Consider the following 24,886-nt stretch of genomic DNA (forward strand, 5'->3'; position numbering starts at 1 on the left):
AAAAAAAAAAAAAAAAAAAAAAAAAAGCATACATGACACGGAGAAATGTATTTTTTTCTTTTTTTTTGAGACGGAGTCTCGCTCTGTCACCCAGGCTGGAGTGCAGTGGCGCAATCTCGGCTCACTGCAAGCTACGCCTCCCAGGTTCATACCATTCTCCTGCCTCAACCTCCCGAGTAGCTGGGGCTACAGGCGCCTGCCACCATGCCCAGCTAATTTTTTGTATTTTTAGTAGAGACGGAGTTTCACTGTGTTAGCCAGGATGGTCTTGATCTCCTGACCTCGTGATCCGCCCACCTAGGCCTCCCAAAGTGCTGGGATTACAAGTGTGAGCCACCACGCCCAGCCTACAAGGAGAAATTTCAAAGCATTATGCTACTGCCACGCACAGTGGCTCAGGCATATAATCCCAGCACTTTTGGGAGGTGGAGGCAGGCAGACCACTTCAGGCCAGGAGTTAAAGACCAGCCTGGCCAATATGGCGAAACCCCACCTCTACTAAAAACACAAAAATTAGTCAGACGTGGCAGCACATGCCTGTAATCCCAGCTGCTTGGGAGGCTGAGGAACCAGAATCACTTGAACCCAGGAGGTGGAGGTTGCAGTGAGCCGCAACTGCGCCACTGCACTCCAGCCTGGGTGACAGGGTGAGACTGTGTCTCCAAAAACACCCAAAAAATTATGCTAAATTAGGATCAGACAACTTTTTCTGTAAAAGGTCAGATAGGCTGGACACAGTGGCTCATGCCTGTAATCTCAGCACTTCAGGAGGCTGATTGAGGAGGATGGTTTGAGGACAGGAGTTCAAAACCAGCCTAGGCAAGAGAGTAAGACCTCGTCTCTAAAACAAATTAAAAAAAAAAAAAATTAAAAGCCCACATAGTAAATGTTTTAAACTTTGCAAGGCATTCGGTCTCTCTCTCACAGCTGCTCAACTCTACTCTTGTAGCACAAAAGAAACCACATACAATGCTTAAGGAATGAACATGGTTGTATTCCAATATAACTTCATTTACCAAAACACACCGAGGCCTGAATTTGGCTCACTGGCTGTGGTGTGCTGACCCCTGTACTAAGAGAAAGAAGTAGTCCTCACAGACACAGATTATGTTTTAAATTTCTTTGTAAGCCTCACAGCACTTAGCTAAGGGCTAAGGCTAACTGCCAAGTCAATGGGTAAAAAAGAACTCAAGATAATCAGATAAGGAAAAATTACCTGTGGATCTGATCTTGTCTGCTAGAGCGAACTGGAGCTAATCCATCTATTTCATCAAAAAATATTATAGAAGGTCTCATCAAATATGCCTAGTAAAAAGAAAACAAATGATATTTATTATATTTGTTTTCATTTTTAAAATTTATTATATTTTCTTAATAGGTAATAAAAGCAAATGGTACAACGTGCAGCAAGTATGAAGGAATATATAGCAAAGAGGAAATCTTACCACCCAGTCTCCAACAACCATGTCTCCCCCAGTAAGCAACCACTGTTTTCAGTTTGTTTATTCTTCCATACATACTTATACACAAACCAAAGTGTATTTTTTAAACACACATGATAGCACACTATACACATTCTTTTTATTTATTTATTTTAGGTTTTATTTTTGTTTTTTGGGTTTTTTTTTTTTTTGAGACAGTCTTTCTCTGTCGCCCAGGCTAGAGTACAGTGGTGTAATCTTGGCTCACTGTGACCTCCGCCTCCCAGGTTCAAGTGATTCTCCTGCCTCAGCCTCCCGAGTAGCTGGGATTACAGGCATGCCCCAGCATACCTGGCTAATTTTTGTATTTTTAGTAGAGATGGGGTTTCATCATGTTGGCCAGGCTGGTCTCAAACACCTGACCTCAGGTAATCCACCCACTTCAGCCTCCCAAAGTGCTGAGATTACAGGTGTGAGCCACCGCACTCAGCCTACATATTCTTTTTATATAACAATGTACGTTAAGTAATTTCCATATAAGTACATAAAGACCTGTCTCATTTTTTTTTTTTTCCTTTCCTTCAGACAGGGTCTTACTCTGTCACCCAGGCTTGAGTTCAGTGGAATGATCACAGCTTACTACAACCTCAAATGCAAGCAATCCTCTTGCTTCAGCCTCCAGAGTACCTGGGACTACAGGCAGGGACCAACATGCCCAGCTAATTTTTAAATATTTGGAGAGATGGGTTTTCGCTATGTTGCCCAGGATGGTCTCAAACTCTTGGGCTCAAGTGACCCACCTCGGCCTGCCAATGTGCTGGGATTATAGGCCTGAGATACTGCGCCCAGCCTGCCTCATTCTTTTTCAACAGCTACATGATGTCCCACTGTATGGATATGCCATAGTTAAACCTGTCCCCTTCTTATGGATACTTAGGCTGTTTTCAATATTTTCCTATTAGCAACAATATTGTAATAAACAATAGTAAAGAAATAACTGTATTTACCATTTCATATGAGTATAAACATATTAATATAATAAATCCTAAAAGTAGAACTACTGGCTCAGAAGGCATGTGTCATTTCTAATCTAGTTAGATATTTGCAAACTGCCATCCACTGAAGTACCATTTTACCCTCTAACCAGCAATACTTAAGGGTGCTCACCAGCAATGTATTATCAAACTTACTGACCTTTGCTAATTTTTTAGGATAAAGAATGCTATCTCATTTTATTTTCAGTTCTTATTTACAAGATGAATATGTTATATATCCATAAATGTCATTTATATTGCTTTTCCTATGTTGCTCATCACTTCACAAGACCACTAGTCTTTTGCTTAGTGAGTTCTAGAAGCTATTTATTTATTTATTTATTTATTTATTTATTTTTAATTTTTGAGACAGGGTCTCACTCTCTTACCCAGGCTGGAGTGCAGTGATGTAATCACATCTTACCTCAGCCTCCACCCGCTAGCTCAATCAATTCTCCCGCCTCAGCCTCCTAAGCAGCTAGGACTACAGGTCCATGCCAACACACCTGGCTAATTTCTGTATTTTTATAGAGACAGGGTTTCACCATGTTGCCCAGGCTTATTTATTTATTTTAAAGGTGAATGCTCTGTCTGTAAAAGGAAATGCAAATATTTTTCTGAAAAGAGTATCATTAATCTTTTGAATTAGTATTGCTATGGTTTGAGTTTGTCCCCTCCAAAACTCATGTTGAAATTTAATTGCCGGCCGGGCCTGGTGGCTCATGCCTGTAATCCCAGCACTTTGGGAGGTCGAGGCAGGCAGATCACTTGAGGTCAGGAGTTCGAGACCAGCCTGGCCAATATGGTGAAACCCCGTCTCTACTAAAAACACAAAAATGAGCCAAGCCTGGAGGTAGGCACCTGTAATCCCAGCTACTCGGGAGGCTGAGGCATGAGAATCGCTTGAACCCAGGAGGCAGAAGTTCCAGTCAGCCGAGATTGTGCCACTGCACTCCAGCCTGGGTGACAGAGCGAGACTCAGTCAAGAAAGAAAAGAAAGAAAAGAAAAGAAAAGAAAAGAAAAGAAAAGAAAAGTAAAGAAAAGAAAAGAAAAGAAAAGAAAAGAAAAGAAAAGAAAGAAAGAAAGGAAGAAAGGAAGAAAGGAAGAAAGGAAGAAAGGAAGGAAGGAAGGAAGGAAGGAAGGAAGAAAGGAAGAAAGGAAGAAAGGAAGAAAGAAAGAAAGAAAGAAAGAAAGAAAGGAAGGAAGAAAGGAAGGAAGAAAGGAAGGAAGAAAGGAAGGAAGAAAGGAAGGAAGAAAGGAAGGAAGAAAGAAAGAAAGGAAGGAAGAAAGGAAGGAAGAAAGGAAGAAAGGAAGAAAGGAAGAAAGAAAGGAAGAAAGAAAGAAAGGAAGAAAGAAAGAAAGGAAGAAAGAAAGGAAGAAAGAAAGGAAGAAAGAAAGGAAGAAAGAAAGGAAGAAAGGAAGGAAGGAAGGAAGGAAGGAAGGAAGGAAGGAAGGAAGGAAGGAAGGAAGGAAGGAAGGAAGGAAGGAAGGAAGGAAGAAAGAAAGAAAGAAATTTAATTGCCATTGTGATGGGTACTGGGAGGTAGGACCTTTAAAAATTATGTAGATCTTGAGACCTCCACCCTCATGAACGGACTAATGTGGCTGACATCAAAGGAGTAGATTCATTATTGTGAGAGTGGGTTCGCCCCCATCTTGTGCATTCTCTCTCTCTCTCTCTTTGCCCTTCCGCTATGTGATGCTGTCTTCTGTCACGTTATGACACAGCAAGGCACTGACCAGATGCCTTGATATTGGACTTCCTTGTCTCCAGAACTATGAGTCAATAAATTACTGTTCATTCTAAATTACACAGTCTGTGATCTTCTAACAGCACAAAACAAAAGTAGGTATTTTGTTGCCAAGCAGAATCTTAAAATTTTTTTTATGTGCTAGATCTTTCCTTACATAGTTAGACCTCCCTACTCTGAGATTATAAACAAAATTCTCCCATGTTTTCATCTGGTACATTTACAGTGTCATTTTTCTCACTTAAGTATTAGATCTAGAAAGAATTTGATTTAAGGTGAATGAATATTAGATAACAAATGAGAAGTTTTTATCATATAATTTACTCAAATTTATGTGGCTTATGTTTCAAAATTAAAGCAAACTTTCAGTTCACAGGAAGGTCAGTTTGCTAAGGAAGAGATACGAATTTTCCATTTCTCCTGACTAATTGCACTAAACTTTAATGTTTCCTAATAATTTGAAATGAAAGACAATTCAGGCTGGGCATGGTAGCTCATGCCTGTAATCCCAGCACTTTGGGAAACCAAGGCAGGTGGAGCACCTGAGGTCAGGAGTTCCAGACTAGCCTGGCCAACATGGTGAAACCCCGTCTGTACTAAAAATACAAAAATTAGCTAGGCATGGTGGTGCATGCTACGTAATCCCAGCTACGTGGGAGGCTGAGGCAGGAGAATCACTTGAACCCAAGAGGCAGAGGTTGCAGTAAGCCAAGATCGCGCCATTGCACTCCAGCCCGGGCAACAAGAGTGAAACTCTGTCTCAAAAAAAAAAAAGATAATTCAACCACAAGATGGGGGTTTTGGGGAAAAAAAGTTTAAAGAACTGGAATTATGGCCCATTGCAATGGCTCACACCTGTAATCCCAGTACTTTAGGAGTGTTGATCATTATTTTTATATACATGAAAACATGAAACAAACAGCTGGCTTTATTTTTTTTTACAGCTACACCCTCACAGAATTGCAAAAAGGAGGTAGGGCATATTACTTCAAATATTTTGTGTCCTCTCAGTGAAATCTCATAATAGTCTAGTAAGATAGGTATTCTTTCTACCATTGCACAAAAAAGGCCACTAAAGATTAAATGTTTTGATTTACTTAATGTTATATTCAATGGTAAAGATAAATATAAACATTTCTGTGACACAGAAGGCCACTCTCTTAGCCAATACACGGTAGTGCCTTCATTTCACTTCGTGCATAGACCATATCCTTAACTTAGGAATGCAGAATCTTTCATTAAAAAAAAAAAATCAGGAATACCAGCAATTTTCTTAAAAAATGAAGCAAACATTTTGACTATTCCTACCCACCAAGAAAACTATGAAACAGAAATAAAATAAATTTAGACAAAAGGAGTAGTATGATTTATGCTATGGTTTTAAATAAAACCAAGAGGTATCCCTAGTCCCAGTATGAAATGACTAAAAAGTGTAACTTTAAAATTTTTAAATTAATTCACTGAGTAATATGCCAGCATTGCCAAGCCAATTTTTCCTTCATCTATAAATGTTTATTTTTTATTGTTTAATTATTAATGAATTCTCTTGAAGCATTCAGACTGCATGTTTGACTTGCCATTAGACACTGGACACTTTCAAGGTAAAAATCTTACTTACACCTGGGCCGGGCGCGGTGGCTCAAGCCTGTCATCACAGCACTTTGGGAGGCCGAGACGGGCGGATCACGAGGTCAGGAGATCGAGACCATCCTGGCTAACACGGTGAAACCCCGCCTCTACTAAAAAATACAAAAAACTAGCCGGGCAAGGTGGCGGGCGCCTGTAGTCCCAGCTACTCGGGAGGCTGAGAAAGGAGAATGGCGTAAACCCAGGAGGAGGAGCTTGCAGTGAGCTGAGATCCGGCCACTGCACTCCAGCCTGGGCGACAGAGCGAGACTCCGTCTCAAAAAAAAAAAAAAAAAAAAATCTTACTTACTCCTTTTTCTAAATCCATTACCTAGCAGTTTTTGATACTATTAATAATTTTAAAATAGTATTGGGCCAGACACAGAGGCTCATGCCTATAATCCCAACACTTTGGGAGGCCAAGGCGGGAGGATGGCTTAAGGCCAGGAGTTCAAGACCAGCCTAGGCAATAACTTGAGACCCTGTCTTTCCAAAAAGTTAAAAATTAGGCAAGTGTGGCAGTGCACACCTGTAGTTCTACCTAGAAAGGCCAAAGCCAGAAGATCACTTGAGCCCAGGAATTTGAGGTTGCAGTGACCTATAATCACATCCCTGCACTCTAGCCTGGGTGGCAAAGTGCAACCCTTTCAAAAAAAAAATGTGAAGTACTTTAGCAATTACAAAGGACTTTCACACACACCATCTTAGTAATGGGTGCTCAATGCTTGAAGTTATTTTTTATTTCATATGTATTTCCTCAGACATAATCAAATATATGCTGCATTGCCAAATATGAATGGCATCCTTCACTAACTCAATCAATCAAAAGTGAATTTATATAGGGACTGATTTTTAATTTTTTTTTTTTTTTTTGAGAGACAGAGTCTCACTCTATCGCCCAGACTGTAGTACAGTGGTGTCATAATTGCTCACTGCAGCCTTGAACTCCTGGTCTCATGCAATCCATTTGCCGTGGCCTCTTAAAACATTGGGATTACAGGTGTGAGTCACTGTGCCCAGCTGGAATAATTCTTAAAACGTATAGGAAATAACATCTTTAAAGTTTTTGTTACAAATAAATAGTAGACATAGTCTACATAATATTTATTGACCTTACTCTGCCTTTTAAAAGCATTCACTCATGTCTGAATTCTTGTAGTACCGTATTTACAACTCATGAAAATAACACACTGCTTTGTGAGATTTCCTGCACAGACACTTAGGTTTTTATGCCTGTTGTAGTTCCTCAATTGGATTATAATCTAGCAATATATATGTTATATCCTGTGTTCTCTAAAGCACCTAACTTGGTATTATATACCCGGTAGGGACCTCAATAAATGTTTTATGAGCCATCATAAATATTCAAAAGTACCAGTGAAACTGCCATCAAATACTTCTAAGGCATACAATCACAGATTACTGATCCTAAATATAACATATTGGATGGAAAATATACTTCCTCGTAAACAGTCTGTATATGCAGATTAAATGTATTAAACATTCTGAAGAAAATATTCTCAGCAGGCAGACTGCTTGAGCCCAGGAGTTCGAGACCAGCCTGGCCAACGTGGTAAAACCCCACCTCTATAAAAAATACAAAAATTAGCCAGGCATGGTGACACACACTTGTAATTCAGGCTACTGGGGTAGGGACTGATGCAGGAGAATTGCCAGAGCCCTGGATGTCGAGACTATAGTGAGACGAGATCACACTATTGTACTGACTCCAGCCTGGGTAAAAGAGAGAGGCCCTGTCTCTAAAAAGAAAAAAAGAAAGAAAAGAACAGAATAGAACAGAACAGGAAAGACTCTTGAATTAGATAATTTCTCTTACCTGATCAAAAAGAAGCCTAAGTTGCCTTTCAGATTCACCAACCCACTTGCTCAAACAATCTGCTCCTTTTCGCATAAAAAAAGCCACTTTTTTGTCTCCTTGGCTGCATTCATTAGCTAATGCTCTGGCAACCAAGGTTTTACCTGTGCCAGGAGGGCCATAAAACAAACAGCCCCTAGAAGAATAAAAAAAATAAAAAAATCAAGAAGTGTAAATTATATTATCAATGCTGATAACCAATTTTAAAAAATGTCCCTCCCTCCCATAAAATTTTGTATTGAAGTATAATTATTAGACATTGATATAGTTTTTTCCAGTATATAGACAAAAGTTTTACTTTGCTAAGTCCTTAAATCACCAAGCTTTGGCAGACAAGAAATAAAGTACAGAGTAATTTGGCAAGATACACAGAAATTTTAAATGTGTTTCCCTATGACCCAGAAATTTCACATCTTTAGAATAAATAATGTAGAAATACTCAAAAGGAATGTATATAGATTTAAATGACTCTTTAATAAGATTTTCCATATCCTTAAAAACAAGAAAAATAAACTACAACCAAAGTGCCTCCTTAAAGAAAACAGACATTTATCAGTTTAAATCTAACAGCCTAGATGTGTATCTTCAGAATATTCTTTTTTTTTTTTTTTTTTTTTGAGATGGAGTCTCACTCTGTTACCCAGGCAAGATCTCGGCTCACTACAACCTCTGCTTCCTGGGTTCAAATGGTTCTGATGCCTCAGCCTCCCGAGTAGCTGGGATTCCAGGTGCACAACACCACCCCCAGCTAATTTTTGTATTTTCAGTAGAGACGAGGTTTCACCATGTTGGCCAGGCTGGTCTCGAATTCCTGATCTCAGGTGATCCACCCGCCTCGGCATCCCAAAGTACTGGGATTACAGGATTGAACCACTGTGCCCAGCTAGAATATTCTATTCTGCCCAATCTTCTTTAACATAATTTGTCAGTCTTTTCTAATAGTTCACCAGCTATCCACCTCATGATCAGACACAATCTGTTCCTAAAAATAAATTATCAAGCTCACCCTATTTCAAAAATACTCCATCATCAAGTCAAAGAAACATATCAATAAAACTGTGCTTCCAAGAGTAAATAACATACAGCATCAAACTCGATGCATTGGGAGCCAAATTCAGAAAAATCCATCTGGGCAATCTGGTTGTGTATTTAGGGCTCACAGAAAGAATCTCATCGAGTGCCTGACTTAAATTCTGAGATATAAACCTCAAGAACATACTTAGTTCCATGGCCTCTGGACCCTAAACAATAACATTTCATTTCTAGCTGTCATTGCTAGGACACATCAAATAAATATATATCAAATATTTGTATTTATAGTAATTTACTCAATTAACATTTGAGAAAGTAACGGTAATAACAATAATAAACATCTATGACACTGCTTACCTTGGAGGCTGAATTTTAAACTTTTCAAAAATTTCTGGATATAAAAGTGGGAATACTACCATTTCCTTTAGTGCATGAATATGATGGCTCAATCCACCTATGCTATCAAACCGTACCTTGGAAAGAAGGGGAAAAATTTTATATAAAACAGTTTTATGTGTTTTATAAAATTTTTAAAATTTATAAAAGAGTCTTACGATTCAGAAATATATGCCTTTAGCAGAAGCTTTTAAACATAACTATAAATAACTGTAGAAAAATAAGGCTAACAATAAAATCCAAGTTTACATTTCAGTTCAGGCAAATTAAGCTACCATTATTTAATCTAGTAACTCAGAACCAGGATTAATTCCCAACCTAAAACTTTAATAGGTATCTATAGGAGATTTTTATATTACACTAACACATACAATTTTTATATCATACCAGGTTCTAATGGGCCAGGCACAGTGGCTCACACCTGTAATCCCAGCACTTTGGGAGCCCGAGGTGGGCAGATCACCTGAGGTCAGGAGTTTGAGACCAGTCTGATCAACATGGTGAAGCCCTGTCTCTACTAAAAATACAAAAATTAGCTGGGCATGGTGGCGCATGCCTGTAATCCCAGCTACTTGGGAGGCTGAGGCAGGAGAATCACTTGCTCCCGGGAGGCGGGGGTTGCAGTGAGCCAAGATCGCACCATTGCACTATAACCTGGGCAACAAGAGTAAAACTCTGCCTCAAAAAAAAAAAAAAAAAAGTTTAAATGGCTTTAAAAATATATAATTATTTTGTACATATATTCTCAGAAGGGGGCAATATTGTCCTCACAGGGGCAAAAATTGGTTCAGGGATAGGGCAAGAAATAATCTTAGCTATTTACAATAGTTTGTAGCCCTCCCAAGGTCAATGTTACCTGACAAAATCTTATTCTTTAATATTTAATTTCTCTAGTCAGAAAGAAATTTACTTTTTTTCTTCTTTATGGGACGATGATGAAAAAATGATTTTAGAAACACTGATCTATCACAAGAAGCAGCAAAGACTATTCCTCCCACCCATAATAGTTTAAATAGCTAGAAGGCTTTGTAAGAAAAAAAGTGTACAGAAAAAAATGCTTGAAGAAAATTTTGCCCAAAATGTTAACTGTGACCGCCTCTTCCTTGCTTCTTCATTCTGTTACGGTACTCGAAAATGTTTTACAATGAAAGTATTACTATGATAGAAAAAGTGAAAGTAAACTATTAACAGAAAAATAAAAACAGAAGTTAAATAACAGAAACATTCTAAGAGAAGCTAAATTTTAAAGAAATAAGTGGTCTGGCGTGGTAGCTCACGCCTGTAATCCCAGCACTTTGGAAGGCCGAGGCAGGCGGATCACCTGAGCTTGGGAGTTCGAGACTAGCCTGACCAACATGGAGAAACTCCATCTCTACTAAAAAAAAATACAAAATTAGCCAGGCATGGTGGCGCATGCTTGTAATCCCAGCTACTCGGGAGGCTAAGGCAGGAGAATTGCTTGAACCCAGGAGGTGGAGGTTGCAGTAAGCTGAGATCACACCATTGTATTCCAGCCTGGGCAACAAGAGCAAAACTAAGTCTCAAAAAAAAAAAAAAAAGAGAGAAAGAATTCACTCTGCTTTGGCAGAGACATCTAAAGTTTACTAGATTCATCTGTAAATGGATAGATGAAAATAAATGAAAGGAAAATAAAAATGAAGAAAAAATTTTTTAAAAGACAAAAAAGAAATAAAACTAACTAGATTCAAAAGAGTAAAGTGCTGGTAAGCCAAATACGCAAAGATCATTAGGTAAGGTCTTCTGAGAAGATGCACTATTAGAAATGGGATTCTGGTCATATGTAATACTCTAATATTTCCTTAGGGCCTGGTTAATAAAGTAAGACAAGCATTTTCCTCTATGACTTCAGATTAGAGATAGTTAAAATTTCATCTTCAAGTATATATGCAATTCTATTTGATAACTTATTTTAAATCCCTCTATGAAAATCACTTAAACTATATTGTATAGAGAGATTTTTAGGAACAAAAAAAAATACATCAAGTAAGCTTTTGGTTATGCAGTAACTTTATTTCAAAATATCCCCCCAAAATAAGATACTACTCACAATGAGAAAGAATCTACCATGTCCTCCGAGTCTTATGTCTGTTTTTGTCATCCATTTCCCAAAATGACTTCACCACCACTCTTTATATTGATGACCCGTATCTGAATTTCTAGTCCAGATATTTCTCCTTAATGCCAAACCTAAATAACCAATTACCTACAAGGTGCTTTCACTTGTAGTATACCTCAGATACCTAAACATGTATTAGTTAAATACAACTAATTAAATCATCTTCCTGCCTCAAACATTTATTCCTCTTCTTATGTTCCCTACTCAGAGAATCAAGCCATTTTCCACCCAGACCATCCATTATCTACCTAGTCACCTAAGCTAGAAACCTGGGTAATACTCTCAAGTTGTACCTTTCCCTCATTCCCAAAAAGGAATTAATTCACCAAATTCTGTCATTTCTGAATTCAATCCTCAATTCTTTCAAAACCATTTACTTCTTCAAATCGTTATCCTACTTTCTACCATGACCACTACCCCAGATTACTAGACTACAGGAACATCCAGTCTCCCTAATGCCAGCCTTGCTTACCCCAAATTCATTAACTATATCACAGCCAGAGTGATCTACCCAAAATACAAAATCATGAAACTAGGCAATTTCAACAATAGCCCATTGTTCATCATGGTTTATGAAGCGTTGCCCCTTATAACCTTCTCAGCCCCATTTCCTACCTGTTACATATTCCAGTAACACTGAAATGAAAACACGTGACTAAGCACCACATGTGGCTAGGGTTCTTAGGTTTCAAAATATATACATCGAAACATTAACACTGTCATATCTGAATTTTCTAGTTCTACTATGTGCTGCTTTAGAAACAAGAAAAAAGCTTAAAAAAAAGAAAACTTCTAGAAAAACATTTACAAAACTTACTGATTTATCAATGTTCATTGGATCAACATCAGCCAAGCTTGCACCCACTTTCACTCGTTCTCGGAGAATACCGCTAGCTAAGTCCTCTGCTCTGAAGTTCATAGGCAAACACCTGAAATTTATAAAAGTGCAAGTGAAGTTGCATTAAAAGTTTCACATTTTTAATGTTAAAATAAGTTTACATTCCTTGATGTCTTCATCTTTCTCCTTTTTCTCATAACCCAGAAAATAATATCAAAGAATTTCATTCTTTTACTCTACTTTTCTTACATTCTTGTCAAAGGCCAAAAATTAAGTTACTCACTAGATAAAGCAAACAAGATTGTTAATCTATTTGCCCAAAGAGCCCAATCTATTCCATTTTAGGAAAATATCTTAACATAACTGATTATCCCATGTCATACAACTATAAAAATAAACCTATATGTACTATAATATATGGGATTAAAATAAAATCAAGCTATTGACTGACTGAGGCAAGGTCTCACTCTGTTGCCCAGCATGGAGTGCAGTGGTGCAATCATAGCTCACTACAGCCTCAACCTCCTGGGCTCAAGTGATCCTCCCACCCCAGCCTTCCAAATAGCTGGAACTACAGACAGGCACCACTACACCTGGCTGAGTTTTTATACAGACAAGGTCTCACTATGTTGCCTAGGCTGGTCTCAAATTCCTAGGCTCAGCCTCCCAAAATGCTGGGATTACAGGCATAAGCCACCAGCCCAACCTTTATTATAATATTTAAATCTATCCTCGGATATTACATGAATATGTCTACTCAGTTATACGATTGAAAAAACTGTCTTTCCCTTTTGTTCGGAAAAAAATCAATTAGCGATCACATCTTGAATACTAAGCTTCATCTTTTGTGTAACTACCTTAAGAGAGATCTCTATACTACATTATTTAACACATTATTTAATATATTACATTATTTTATTTCCATAAATTAATATACTCAACTTCCTCTTTTAACCTTGGGTAAACACCAAACAATGGCATTAACAGCCTCAAAAAAGTCTAGTATCTATAATGAATGTAACTTCATTGATACTTCTGAACCCTAATTTATAAAAATATATTATCAAAGGAGATTATCAGAATAGTTCGGATTAAATAAGCATAAATTCTTTTATTTAAACTTGGGTTTTTCTCATTTTCTTTCCATCATTCACATGAGAAATTCTTTTTTAGTATACAATCTAATCAATCCAAACTTGTTTCCAAGACCTGCTAACTGAAAACTTGGTATTTCTACAATAAATAATAATTTGACACTTCAATTATTTACTCCTCCAATGAAAATTCTTTGAGGTTTTAGTGAGCCCAACAGTGATCAGTTAGTTACCCTAGTTAGGCAAAGATCACCATAGGCACTTGTTCAACCAACAACAAAAACAAAATAAATTTTTCCAATAAAAATCCAAGGTCTCCTGAGATACTTCTATTAGAAACCATGTCTTAACCTGACTGCTATAATACTGTAATCATTATAAGTACCTAAAATCAACCTCATTAAATGGATTTAGATTAGAGAGGAGGTACAGAGGAAAAGACACATACTGCCATATAGGCTGGCCTGTTTCCCTTAGCTCTCCTTACTTTCCCTCTCCACAAATTATTTTATCATAAGTACTTTCAGACTAAGTAATTTCAGACTAAATTTCCCAAGGTTAGATTTCTATTGGAAGAAAAACTAATTAGAAACCAAGTCAATGTCTTAATCTAGTCTAAAATATGTGTTGAATATCAATGTTAGCAAAATGCCAGTATAGATAAGAAAATCATTCAAAAAAAAACTTATTTTTCCTTTTTTCTACCATGGAAATAGCACTAAAAATTTTACTAACCTATTTCTTGCTCTTGCCATGCTCTTTGATTTCCTTCTTTCAAAGCGTTCCTCATCAGAAGAAGTTGTGTCACTACTATGAATGGCATGCTTCTTTCTCCTATTTAAAGAGAATAAAATCCTTAAAACCATTATAGTAGCAAACAACTTTTTAAAACACACTGTAATAGCTCAGAGGAAATTCAATCAGCAAATATTTATTAAGATTTGTACCCTCATACAGTTTACATGAAGTATAAGTTCTTCATGTAGTAATTACATGAAGCAGTAAGTTCTGCAGAAAAAAAAGAAAAAAAAAAAAAGGCCTGCAATCCCAGCACTTTGGGCAGTCGAGGTGGGCGGATCATGAGGTCAGGAGTTCGAGACCAGCCTGGCCAACATGGTGAAACCCCATCTCTACTAAAAACACAAAAATTAGCCAGGCGCGGGGTAGGCACCTGTAATCCCAGCTACTCGGGAGGCTGAGGAAGGAGAATCGCTTGAACCGGGGAGGCGAAGGTTGCAGTGAGCTGAGATTGCACCACTGCACTCCAGCCTGGGTAACAGAGCAAGACTCCTCCTCGAGGAAAAAAAAAAAAAAAAGGAGAATAGGAAGCCTAAAATTTTTTAAAAAGAACAAATCAGGAAGGGAGTCGGTAACCAACTTTTTTTTTTTTTTTTTTGAGACAGTGTCTCACTCTGTCACCCAGGATGGAGTGCAGTGGCAAGGTCAGGGTTCACTACAGCCTCAACCTCCAGGGCTCAAGCGATCCTCCCACCTCAAACCCCTGAGTAAATGGGACTACAGGCACCCGCCACCACACTGGCTAATTTTTGTACTTTTTGTAAAGAGGGGGTTTTACCATGTTGCCCAAGGTGGTCTCAAACTCCTGAGCTCAAGTGATCTACTCGCCTTGGACTCCCAAAGTGCTGGGGTTACAGACATGAGCCACCGCACGGGGCCAGCAACCAATTTAAATTACATCCAAATTTAGTGAATATCTGTCACTATTTGATAAATAACATTAGAATCTCAGAAAAAAAAAAAAGTTTATCTTTTTTTTTTTTTTTAATTTTATCTTTCCCAAATAGTCACAGTCCAGACATTTAAAGAACAAAAGAAAAATAATACACTGGATTACAGAGGACAAGGGCTTTAACTTTCCACTTAAGATAGTTCCATCCTATTTGAACTTCTTATAAAATACATAAAATATTTTGAAGAAAAAAGTAGTTTATAACCAGAACTACTATGGAGAGATTAGGTAATATGCCAGGCTAAAGTCATCACAAAGGAGAAACAATATTTACTGAATGCCAGATTATTAGTATAACTCATGACATCTCTAAGAAACCTAAAAAAATACTATAATAAAACCACAACAAAACTATGTGCTCACAAAGTGTTCCAACTGAGTTCATCATATCCAAATCAAATGCTTCAACCACTTCTCTTAAACTGCACATTCAGTTAGCAATTCCACTAACCAGTAATTTGCCAAAAAAAAAAAAAAACCTCAAAAATCATCCTAAATCCCTTTTTGCCCACCACATAATCATTGCCATTGAGTCCTAGCCACACTCCCTGTAAATGTCCCTCATATCGTCTTTTTCTCCACCCCTACCTAGGTTTCACTTACCACCTGCCTAGCCATTTAATCACCCTCAGCTCTGCTTTACTGAAAAAAAAAACATTTGCCATGATCTTACCTCGGATCTTGTTACCGCATGAACTGCTCTCCACCTCTGCAATTTTAAAATGTAATGGCCTACTTTTTGAACATAACCTCCTAACATACCAACTTTCAACTCATCAAGGCCTACTATACCTGAGCACCCACTGACTCAGAGTCAACTCCCTTCGAAGCTTAATTTTCTGTCAAGACTCACAGGAAAAGCTATTACTTCAGTTTTTTTTTTTTTTTTTTTTTTTTTTTTTTTTTTTTTTTGAGGGGGTTCCTTTCTTCCCCCCGCGGGGGGGGGGGGGCGGGGGGNCTAATTTTTTGTATTTTTTAGTAGAGACGGGGTTTCACCGTGACTCTGTCTCCTTTTCCTTCCATTATACTTGCTAAATTTCAACTCTGTACCAATCCAAGTAATAAAAGTAGAATGCTGAACAGACTAATGAAAATCCACACAACCAGCCGGGCGTGGTGGCTCATGCCTGTAATCCCAGCACTTTGGGAGGCCGAGGCGGGCAGATCACAAGGTCAGGAGATCAAGACCATCCTGGCTAACATGGTGAAACCCCATCTCTACTAAAAATATAAAAAATTAGCCAGGTGTGGTGGCAGGCGCCTGTAGTCCCAGTTACTTGGGAGGCTGAGGCAGGAGAATGGTGTGAACCCAGCAGGCAGAGGTTGCAGCAAGCCGAGATCATGCCACCGCACTCCAGCCCCGGCAACAGTGCAAGACTCTGTCTCAAAAAAAAAAAATCCACACAACCATACAAGCTGGAATCATTGTCAGTAATTTTCTTCAAGCACAAGTAGCCTTCAAAGATGTCCCAAAATCTGTGCATCAGTACTCCACTTCAATGCCCACATGTACCATTAGCTACCCAGATTTTCTCAACTTCTCCTTAAGATCTTTAGCCCACCTCCTGCTCCTTCTCTACTAATCGGAATCCTTTCATCACCTTCTACACCTATTTTTTGTGGGGGAAGAGGGAATTGTTTTTGTTTTTGCTTTCTTTTTTTTTGAGACGGAATCTCGCACTGCCGCCCAGGCTGGATGGAGGGCAATGGCGCGATCTCGGCTCACCGCAACCACCGTCTCCCGGGTTCATGCGATTCTCTTGCCTCAATTTCCCAAGTAGCTGGGATTACAGGCACACACCACCATGCCCAGCTAATTTTTACATTTTTAGTAGAGACAGGGTTTCACTGTGTTGGCCAGACTGGTCTCCAACTCCTGACCTCATGATTCGCCTATCTCAGCCTCCCAAATTGCTGGGATTACAGGCATGAGCCACTGTGCCCAGCCTGTTTCTGTTTTCCTGTTTTTAGACAGAAGGTCTCACTCTGTCACCCAGGCTGAAGTGTAGTGGCATGATCATAGCTAACAGCAGGGAGCCACAGCATCCATGGCTTTACGCACAGTCTCTTCATCCCCCAGAAACTGCATGCACCTGATGGTCGTCAAGTTCTTGTCAAATTCACAGACAATGGGAATACCAGTCGGCAGGTTCAGCTCCATGACAGCCTCTTCAGAGAGACCCTCCAAATGTTTCACAATGCCCTGGAGGCTGTTGCCATGGGCCACAATCAGTACCCTTTTCCCTTCCTTTAGGAGGGGAACTATTTCTTCATTCCAAAAGGGCAGAGCTCTGGCTTCGAGAGTCCTTCAGACTCTCACAGGAAGGTAGCTGATCCTCTCTGAGGTCTGCATACCTGCGATCCTTACTAATGTTGCTGTAGAAAGGATGGTCAGGCTCCACTGGAGGTGGTGGAACATCATAGGAGAGCCTCCAGATCTTCACCTGGGCCTCACCATGCTTTGCAGCAGTTTCTGCTTTATTGAGACCAATCAGACCCCCATAGTGCTGCTCAATGAGGCACCAAGTCCTCACTACAGGCAACCACATCTGATCAATGGCATCTAGCACTGTCCAGAGGGTCCAGATTGCTCTCTTCTGCACTGAAGTAAAACAGATGTCAAACTCATAGCCAGCATCTCGCAGCGCCTGCCTGCAACTCTTCACCTCCTCATGGCCCATCGGGCTCACGTTGGTGTTGTACCAGCCGCTGAAGCAGTTCTCCAGGTTCCAGGTGCTCTTGCTGGGCCAGATCAGCACCAGTTTGTAGGCGGCCATGCCAGTAGGCTGGGGAGGCCCTGCATCAATTTTTGATACTTCCCAATTCTCCAGGAAGATAGTTGCAAAAATTATCTACTTACTCTTTGCAATTTTGGTATTTATCCTCTCCTCTACTTCTTCCTCCCCATCAGGAAAGTTCCCAAGTTTATGTGTGTATTGGGTCTATAATTTATAGAAATGTAATTAATTTGCCAATAACAGCACAGAAGGAAGTTGGTGGGAGAAAAGTTGTATTGGTCTAAGAAAATGACTTCAGATAGTAAACTGAATGCATAAGAAAAAATAAAGAGAACCAAAAATGGTAAATAAATTTAGAAGTTAACAATACCTATAAATATATACAGTCATCCCTTAGTATCTACAGGGGAATGGTTCCAGGACCCTTGTGAGTACCAAATTCCAAGTATGCTTAAGTCCCTTACATAAAAATGGTATAGTGTTTGCACATTGCAAATGGCCTACACACATCCTCCCATATACTTTATTTGAAAATTTATCAAAGACTTAATTTAAGAGTTACCTCCTGTATACTTCAAATCATCTCTAAATTAATTATAATACCTAATACAACACATACGCTATGTAAATAGTCATCAAGCTGTATTTTTTGTTGTTGTATTGTTGGGGTTTTTTCTCAAATATTTTCGAGGCGTGGTTGGTTGCATTCACAGATACAGAACCTGTGGCTAAAGAGGGCCAACTGTACTTGCTAATATTTCTTCTCGTAGCTTCAGTAAAAGCCATTAAAAAACACTGTTAGGTGTTATACAAATAACAATAACACAACAAAAAGAGTTGTATACATAATTTCCCAATAAATAACTGAAAAGCCAAAATTCTAGTTGGGACTGGGCACAGTGGCTCATGCCTGTAATCCCAGCACTTTGGGAGGCTGAGGCAGGCAGATCACTTGAGGTCAGGAGTTGGAGACCAGCCTGGCCAACATGGTGAAACCCCGTATCTACTAAAAATACAAAAATTAGCCAGGCGTGGTGGTGCATGCCTGTAATCTCAGCTACTGAGGAGGCTGAGCCAGGAAAACTGCTTCAACTCAGGAGGCAGAGGTTGCAGTGAGCTGAGATCACATCACTGCGCTCCAGCCTGGGCAACTGAGTAAGGCTCTGTCTCAAAAAAAAAAAAAAAAAAAAAAGAGCTTAAAAGCCAAGGAGTATATATACAAAACTATACAAAACGAACTCAAATCATATACAAAAATTAACTAAGTAAATCAAAGACCTAAACATAAGAGCTAAAACTATAAACTATTAGAGGAAACCACAGGAACAAATCTTCATGATCTCTGAGTTGGCAATGGATTCTTAGATAAAACAGTAAAAGCATAAGCACAAAACAAAAAATAGGTAACCTGAACTTCATAAAAATTAAAAGCCTGGCCGGGCACAGTGGCTCAGGCCTGTAATCCCAGCACTTTGGGATCACTTGAGCCCAGGAATTCAAGACCAGCCTGGGCAAGGTGGCAAAATCCCATCTCTACAAACAATATAAAAATTAGCTGGGCATAGTGGCGTGTGTCTGTAGTCCCAGTTACTCGGGAGGCTGACATGGGAGGATTGTTTGAGTCCAGGCGACTGAGGCTGCAATGAGCCATGATCATGCCACTGCACTCCAGCCTGGATGACAGAGCAAAACCCTGTCTCAAAAATAAAAAATAAACTTTTAAAAGTAGAAATCTTCCTTTATTTCTATTTTCTTCTACATGTAAAAGAAAGGATAATTAGGGCCAGGCGCGGTGGCTCATGACTGTAATCCCAGCACTTTGGGAGGCCAAGGTGGGCAGATCACAAGGTCAGGAGATCAAGACCATCCTGGCTAACACGGTGAAACCCCATCTCTACTAAAAATACGAAAAATTAGCCAGGTGTGGTGGTGGGTGCCTGTAGTCCCAGCTACTTGGGAGGCTGAGGCAGGAGAATGGCATGAATCCAGGAGGCAGAGCTTGCAGTGACCTAAGATTGTGCCACTGCACTCCAGCCTGGGCGACCTGAAATCCCAGCTACTTGGGAGGCTAAGACAGCAGAATTGGTTGAACCCAGGAGAAGAGGTTGCAGGGAGCCGAGATTGTGCCACTGCCCTCCAGCCTCCAGTCTGGGCGACAAAGCAAGACTCCACTTCAAAAAAAAAAAAGGTGGAAACCCTCCTTTGTACCTACATGTAAAAGAAAGGATAATTAGGGGGAAAAATATTAAAGATTAACTCGAATCAATGCTTCAAATGAAAGCAATATGGGTCGCTTAGATTCAACTCTGCTAAGAGACCAAAGAGCTGTGTAGCTTCAGTGAACATAATTGTTAAAACAACAAATATTCCAGGCAAACTGTGAATCAGGAAGATAACAGTAGCATGTAGGATGACAACTACTAGTCACTAATTAAAGAAAAAAAGACACAATTAGTCTCTCATTGACAAATGCAAATGTTTCCTTTCAAAAACAAACCTTACCTAATATGGCTTCTTCTTGCTGGAGATCTATGAATATCAAACAGCGTGTTTTCCCTCTTTTTTTGATGAGCTGGTACTAAAAGTGAAGAAAAGGATATAAAGAAATAATAAATTGACAAATTAATGTATTAAAGGAGTAGAAATGACTTCAGCTCACTTTTTTTTTGTTGTTTTTTGACACGGAGTCTCGCTCTGTAGTGGCGTGATCTCTCGTTCACTGCAACCTCCCCCTCCTAAGTTCAAGCAATTCTCCTACCTCAGCCTCCCAAGCAGCTAAGACTACAAGTGCGTGCCACCACACCCAGCTAATTTTTGTATTTTTGGTAGAGACAAGTTTTCACCATGTTGGCCAGGATGGTCTCGATCTCCTGACCTTGTGATCTGCCCACTTTAGCCTCCCAAAGTGCTGGGATTACAGGATAAGCCACCGCACGTAGCCCTGTTAACTTTTTTTTTTGATATGGAGTCTCACTCTGTCTCCCAGACTGGAATGCAGTGGTGCGATCTCAGCTCACTGCAACCTCTGCCTCACAGGTCCAAGCGATTCTCCTGCCTCAGCCTCCTGGGTAGCTGGGATTACAGGCACCCACAGTCATGCCCGACTAATTTTTGTATTTTTAGTATAAACGGGGTTTCACCATGTGGGCCAAGATGGTCTCAAACTCCTGACCTCATGATCTGCCCACCTAGGCCTCCCAAATTGCTGGGATTACAGGCGTGAGGCACTGTGCCTGGCCCCTGTTAACTTTTTAAATAAAACCTAGTCATTTGCCTTCAAGTACCAAATGCTGTCTAGAAGCAAAACAAAAATAAAAATTTTGTGGCAATACTATGAAGTTGCAAATAAACATTCTAAACAGATGTTAACATAATCTTTGTGACTATGAGTTACACAAAGATTTCTTAGGTACATGATCCATTTTTAAAAATGTAGCTGGGTGCGGGGGCTCACGCCTGTAATCCTAGCACTCTGGGAGGCCGAGGCGGGCGGATCACCTGAGGTGAGGAGTTCAAGACCAGCCTGACCAACGTGGAGAAACCCTGTCTCTACTTAAAATACAAAATTAGCTGGGCATAGTGGCGCATGCCTGTAACCCCAGCTACTTGGGAGGCTGAGGCAGAAGAATCGCTTGAACCTGGGAGGCGGAGGCTGCAGTGAGCCAAGATCGCTCCATTGAACTCCAGCCTGGGCAACAAGAGCGAAACTCAGTCTCAAAAAAAAAAAAAAAGAAAAAAGAAAGAAAAAAAGAAATTTAGCACAATCTATTTAAGAAATGATTCATTAAAAAAAAAATTGTTATAGGCTGGGCATGGTCCCAGGCCTTTGGAAGGCCAAGTCAGAGCATTGCTTTGAGCCCAGGAGTTCCAGACCAGCCTGGGCAACATGGTAAGAACCCAACTCTAGTTTGAGGCACGGCGGATCACTTAAGATCAGAAGTTTGAGACCAGCCTGACCAACATGGTGAAACCTCGTCTCTCTAAAAAATACATATCTACAAAAATTAGCCAGGCATGTAGCATGCGCCTGTAATCCCAGCTACTCAAGAGGGTAAGGCAGGAGAATCACCTGATTCCGGGAGGCAGAGGTTAGAGTGAGCTGAGATCACACCACTGCACTCCAGCCTAGGTGACAGAGCAAGACTTTGTCACAAAAGGAGGAAGGAAGGAAGGAAGGAAGGAAGGAAGGAAGGAAGGAAGGAAGGAAGGAAGGAAGGAAGGAAGGAAGGAAGGAAGGAAGGAAGGGAGGAAGGGCGGGAGGGAGGGACGGAGGGAGGAAGGGAGGAAGGAGAAAGGGAGAGAGAAAAAGAGAAAGGAAATAAGGGGTTGGGGGAGAGAGGGAAGGAGGGAAGGAGGGAGGGAAGGGCCGGGCGTGGTGGCTCACAACTTGTAATCCCAGCACTTTGGGAGGCTAAGGCAGGTGGATCAAGAGGTTAGGAGTTCAAGACCAGCCTGGCCAAGATAGTGAAACCCCGTCTCTAATAAAAATACAAAAATTAGCCAGGCACAGTGGCAGGTGCCTGTAATCCCAGCTACTCGGGAGGCTGAGGCAGGAGAATCACTTGAACCAGGGCAGCAGAGGCTGCAATGAGCCAAGAGCGCCACTGCACTCCAGCTTGGGCGACAGAGTGAGACTATCTCAAAAAAAAAAAAAAAAGAGAGAGAAAAAGAAAAGAAAAAAAGAACCCAACTCTACACAAATATTTTTTTAAATTAGCCAAGCATGGTGACATGCATCTCAGCAGGCTGAAGCAGGAGAAGGCTGCAGTGAGCCATGTTTGTGCCCCTGCACTCCAGCCTGGATGACCCTATCTCAAAAAAAAAAAAAAAAAAAAAAAAAAGCAAAAAGTATAAATTGGAGTTCATTAAAAATTACAAATGGGCCAGGCATGGTGGCTCACACCTGTAATCACAGCATTTTAGGAGGCCAATACGGATGGACCACCTAAGGGCAGGAGTTCCAGACCAGTCTGGCCAACATGGTAAAGCCCGTCTCTGCTAAAAATACAAAAATTAGCTAGGTGTGGTAGCGCAGGCCTGCAGTCCCAGCTACTTGGGAGGCTGAGGTAGGAGAATCGCTTGAACCCACGAGGTGGAGGTTGCGGTGAGCCAAGACTGCTCCAATGCATTCCAGCCTGGGCAACAGAGTGAGACTCTGTCTCAAAAAATAAATAAACAGGCCGGTGCAGTGGCTCATACCTGTAATCCCAGTACTCTGGGAGGCCAAGGTGGGCAGATCACGAGGTCAGGAGATTGAGACCATCCTGGCCAACACGGAGAAACACCATCTCTACTAAAAATACAAAAAATTAGCCAGGTGTGCTGGTGGACACCTGTAGTCCCAGCTACTCAGGAGGCTGAGGCAGGAGAATGGCAGGAACCCAGGAGGAGGAGCTTGCAGTGAGCAGAGATTGCGCCACTGCACTCACTTCTGCTTTTCAAAAGATACTATTGAGAGAATAAAAAAGACAAGTAACAGACTGTCTTGTCTTAAAAATATTTGCAAATGACATATCTGTTAAAGGTCTAATATCCAGAACCTATAAGGAATCTCAAAACTCAATAATAAGAAAACAAACAACCCAATTGAAAAAATGGCAAGATATCTGAACAGACATTTTACCCAAGATTTACCACTGTCAAAAAAAAAAAAAAAAAAAACCACATGAAAAGATGCTCCAACACCATTAGGGAAATGCAAACTAAAACTATAATAGATACCTGTTACAATTAATTAAATAATCTGAGTATAGCAAGTGTTGACAAGAATACAGAGCAACTACAGCTCTCATACACTCTTAGTGAAAGTGGTATAACCACTTTAAAAAGAGTTTGGTAACTTCTTATATCTCATCATAAAACCCAGCCTTTCTACTCCCTGGTATTTGTTAGAAATATACAAACGTATGTCCACACAAAGACCCGTTCATCACAACTTTATTTGTAATAGCCAAAAACTGGAAAGGATCATAATGTCAAGTAACAAACGAATGGATAAACAAATTGTGATATATCCACACCACAGAATGCTATTCAGCAAAAAAAAAAAAAAAAAAAAAAAAAGGAATACACAGCTGGGTACAGTGGTTCAAGCCATCACAGTGCTTTGGGAGGCAAAGGCAGGAGAATCCCTTGAGACCAGGAGTTCAAAACCAACCTGGGCAACATAGCAAGACCCTGTTTCTACAAAAAAAATTAATTAGCTAGGCATGGTGGTGTACACCTGTAGTTCTAGTTACACAAGGAGTTGAGGTAGGAGGATAGCTTGAGCTCAGGAGTTTGAGGCTGCAGTGTGTTATATTTGTGCTTCCGAACAGCCACTACATTGCACCATGAACAACATAGTGAGATCCCTTCTCTAAAAGATAAACTTTTAACTTTTTCCTTCTCTCAGCAAAAAAAGAAAAAGAAAAAAAGAAAACAACTAAGTTATTGGCCAAGCTGCAGCCACATACTATTTTTGTGACCTCGGGTAAGTCGCTTAATCTCTTGGACCATAAAGATACTTTCCCTAGGCCGTGTACAGTGGCTCACACCTGTAATCCCAGCACTTTGGGAGGCCGAGGTGGGCCGATCACCTGAGGTCAGGAGTTCAAGACCAGCCTGGCCAGCATGGCGAAACCCTGTCTCTACTGAAAAAATACAAAAATTAGCCGGGCGTGGTTGCAAGCACCTACAATCCCAGCTACTCAGGAGGCTGAGGCAGGAGAACTGCTTGAACCCAGGAGATGGAGGCTGCAGTGCACTGAGATAATGCCACTGTACTACAGCCTGGGTGACTGCAGACTCTGTCTCAAAAAAAAAAAAAAAAAAAAAAGAGAGAGAGATACTTTCCCTGAAGAATTGCTGTAAATTAAAGTGCTCAGTAAACTATACAGTGTAATACATTAATTATGAGCAGTATTACTAAATACAAGGTTCTATAAATAAAATGTACATGCTGTATGTAAATCAATACTGCTACCACATACTTTGACTTTCTTTCAGTTGCATCTGTGTGCACAGAAGTATATGTAGTAAAAGATACAGTATATAAAACCCATAAGAGATTTCCTTCTTTTAAATTTGGCAATACTAATTTTTTAAAAAGCAGTGGCACATTTTTAGTAGAGACAGGGTTTCACCGTGTTAGCCAGGATAGTCTTGATCTCCCAACCTCGTGGTGGCAGGCACCTGTAGTCCCAGCTACTTG

The 24,886-nt window shown here is 40.1% G+C and overlaps 1 protein-coding gene and 1 pseudogene across 4 annotated transcripts in view; both read right to left on the reverse strand.

Annotated features, from left to right (window-relative positions):
* Positions 1-24,886, reverse strand: part of ATAD2B (ATPase family, AAA domain containing 2B) — a 175,188-nt gene that overhangs the window by 106,989 nt on the left and 43,313 nt on the right. For all 4 annotated transcript variants that reach the window (XM_025354788.1, XM_025354787.1, XM_025354786.1 and 1 more), the window contains 6 exons: positions 20,197-20,272; positions 13,942-14,040; positions 12,092-12,203; positions 9,099-9,214; positions 7,671-7,845; positions 1,217-1,305 (listed from right to left, as the gene is read on the reverse strand). In XM_025354788.1, the coding sequence (XP_025210573.1) occupies positions 1,217-1,305; positions 7,671-7,845; positions 9,099-9,214; positions 12,092-12,203; positions 13,942-14,040; positions 20,197-20,272 (667 nt within the window). The remainder of the gene's footprint in view (positions 1-1,216; positions 1,306-7,670; positions 7,846-9,098; positions 9,215-12,091; positions 12,204-13,941; positions 14,041-20,196; positions 20,273-24,886) is intronic.
* LOC112605270 lies at positions 16,980-17,733 on the reverse strand (annotated as a pseudogene).

This window comes from Theropithecus gelada, chromosome 13 (assembly GCF_003255815.1).
Source record: "Theropithecus gelada isolate Dixy chromosome 13, Tgel_1.0, whole genome shotgun sequence".
In the NCBI taxonomy this organism is placed as follows: Eukaryota; Metazoa; Chordata; class Mammalia; order Primates; family Cercopithecidae; genus Theropithecus; species Theropithecus gelada.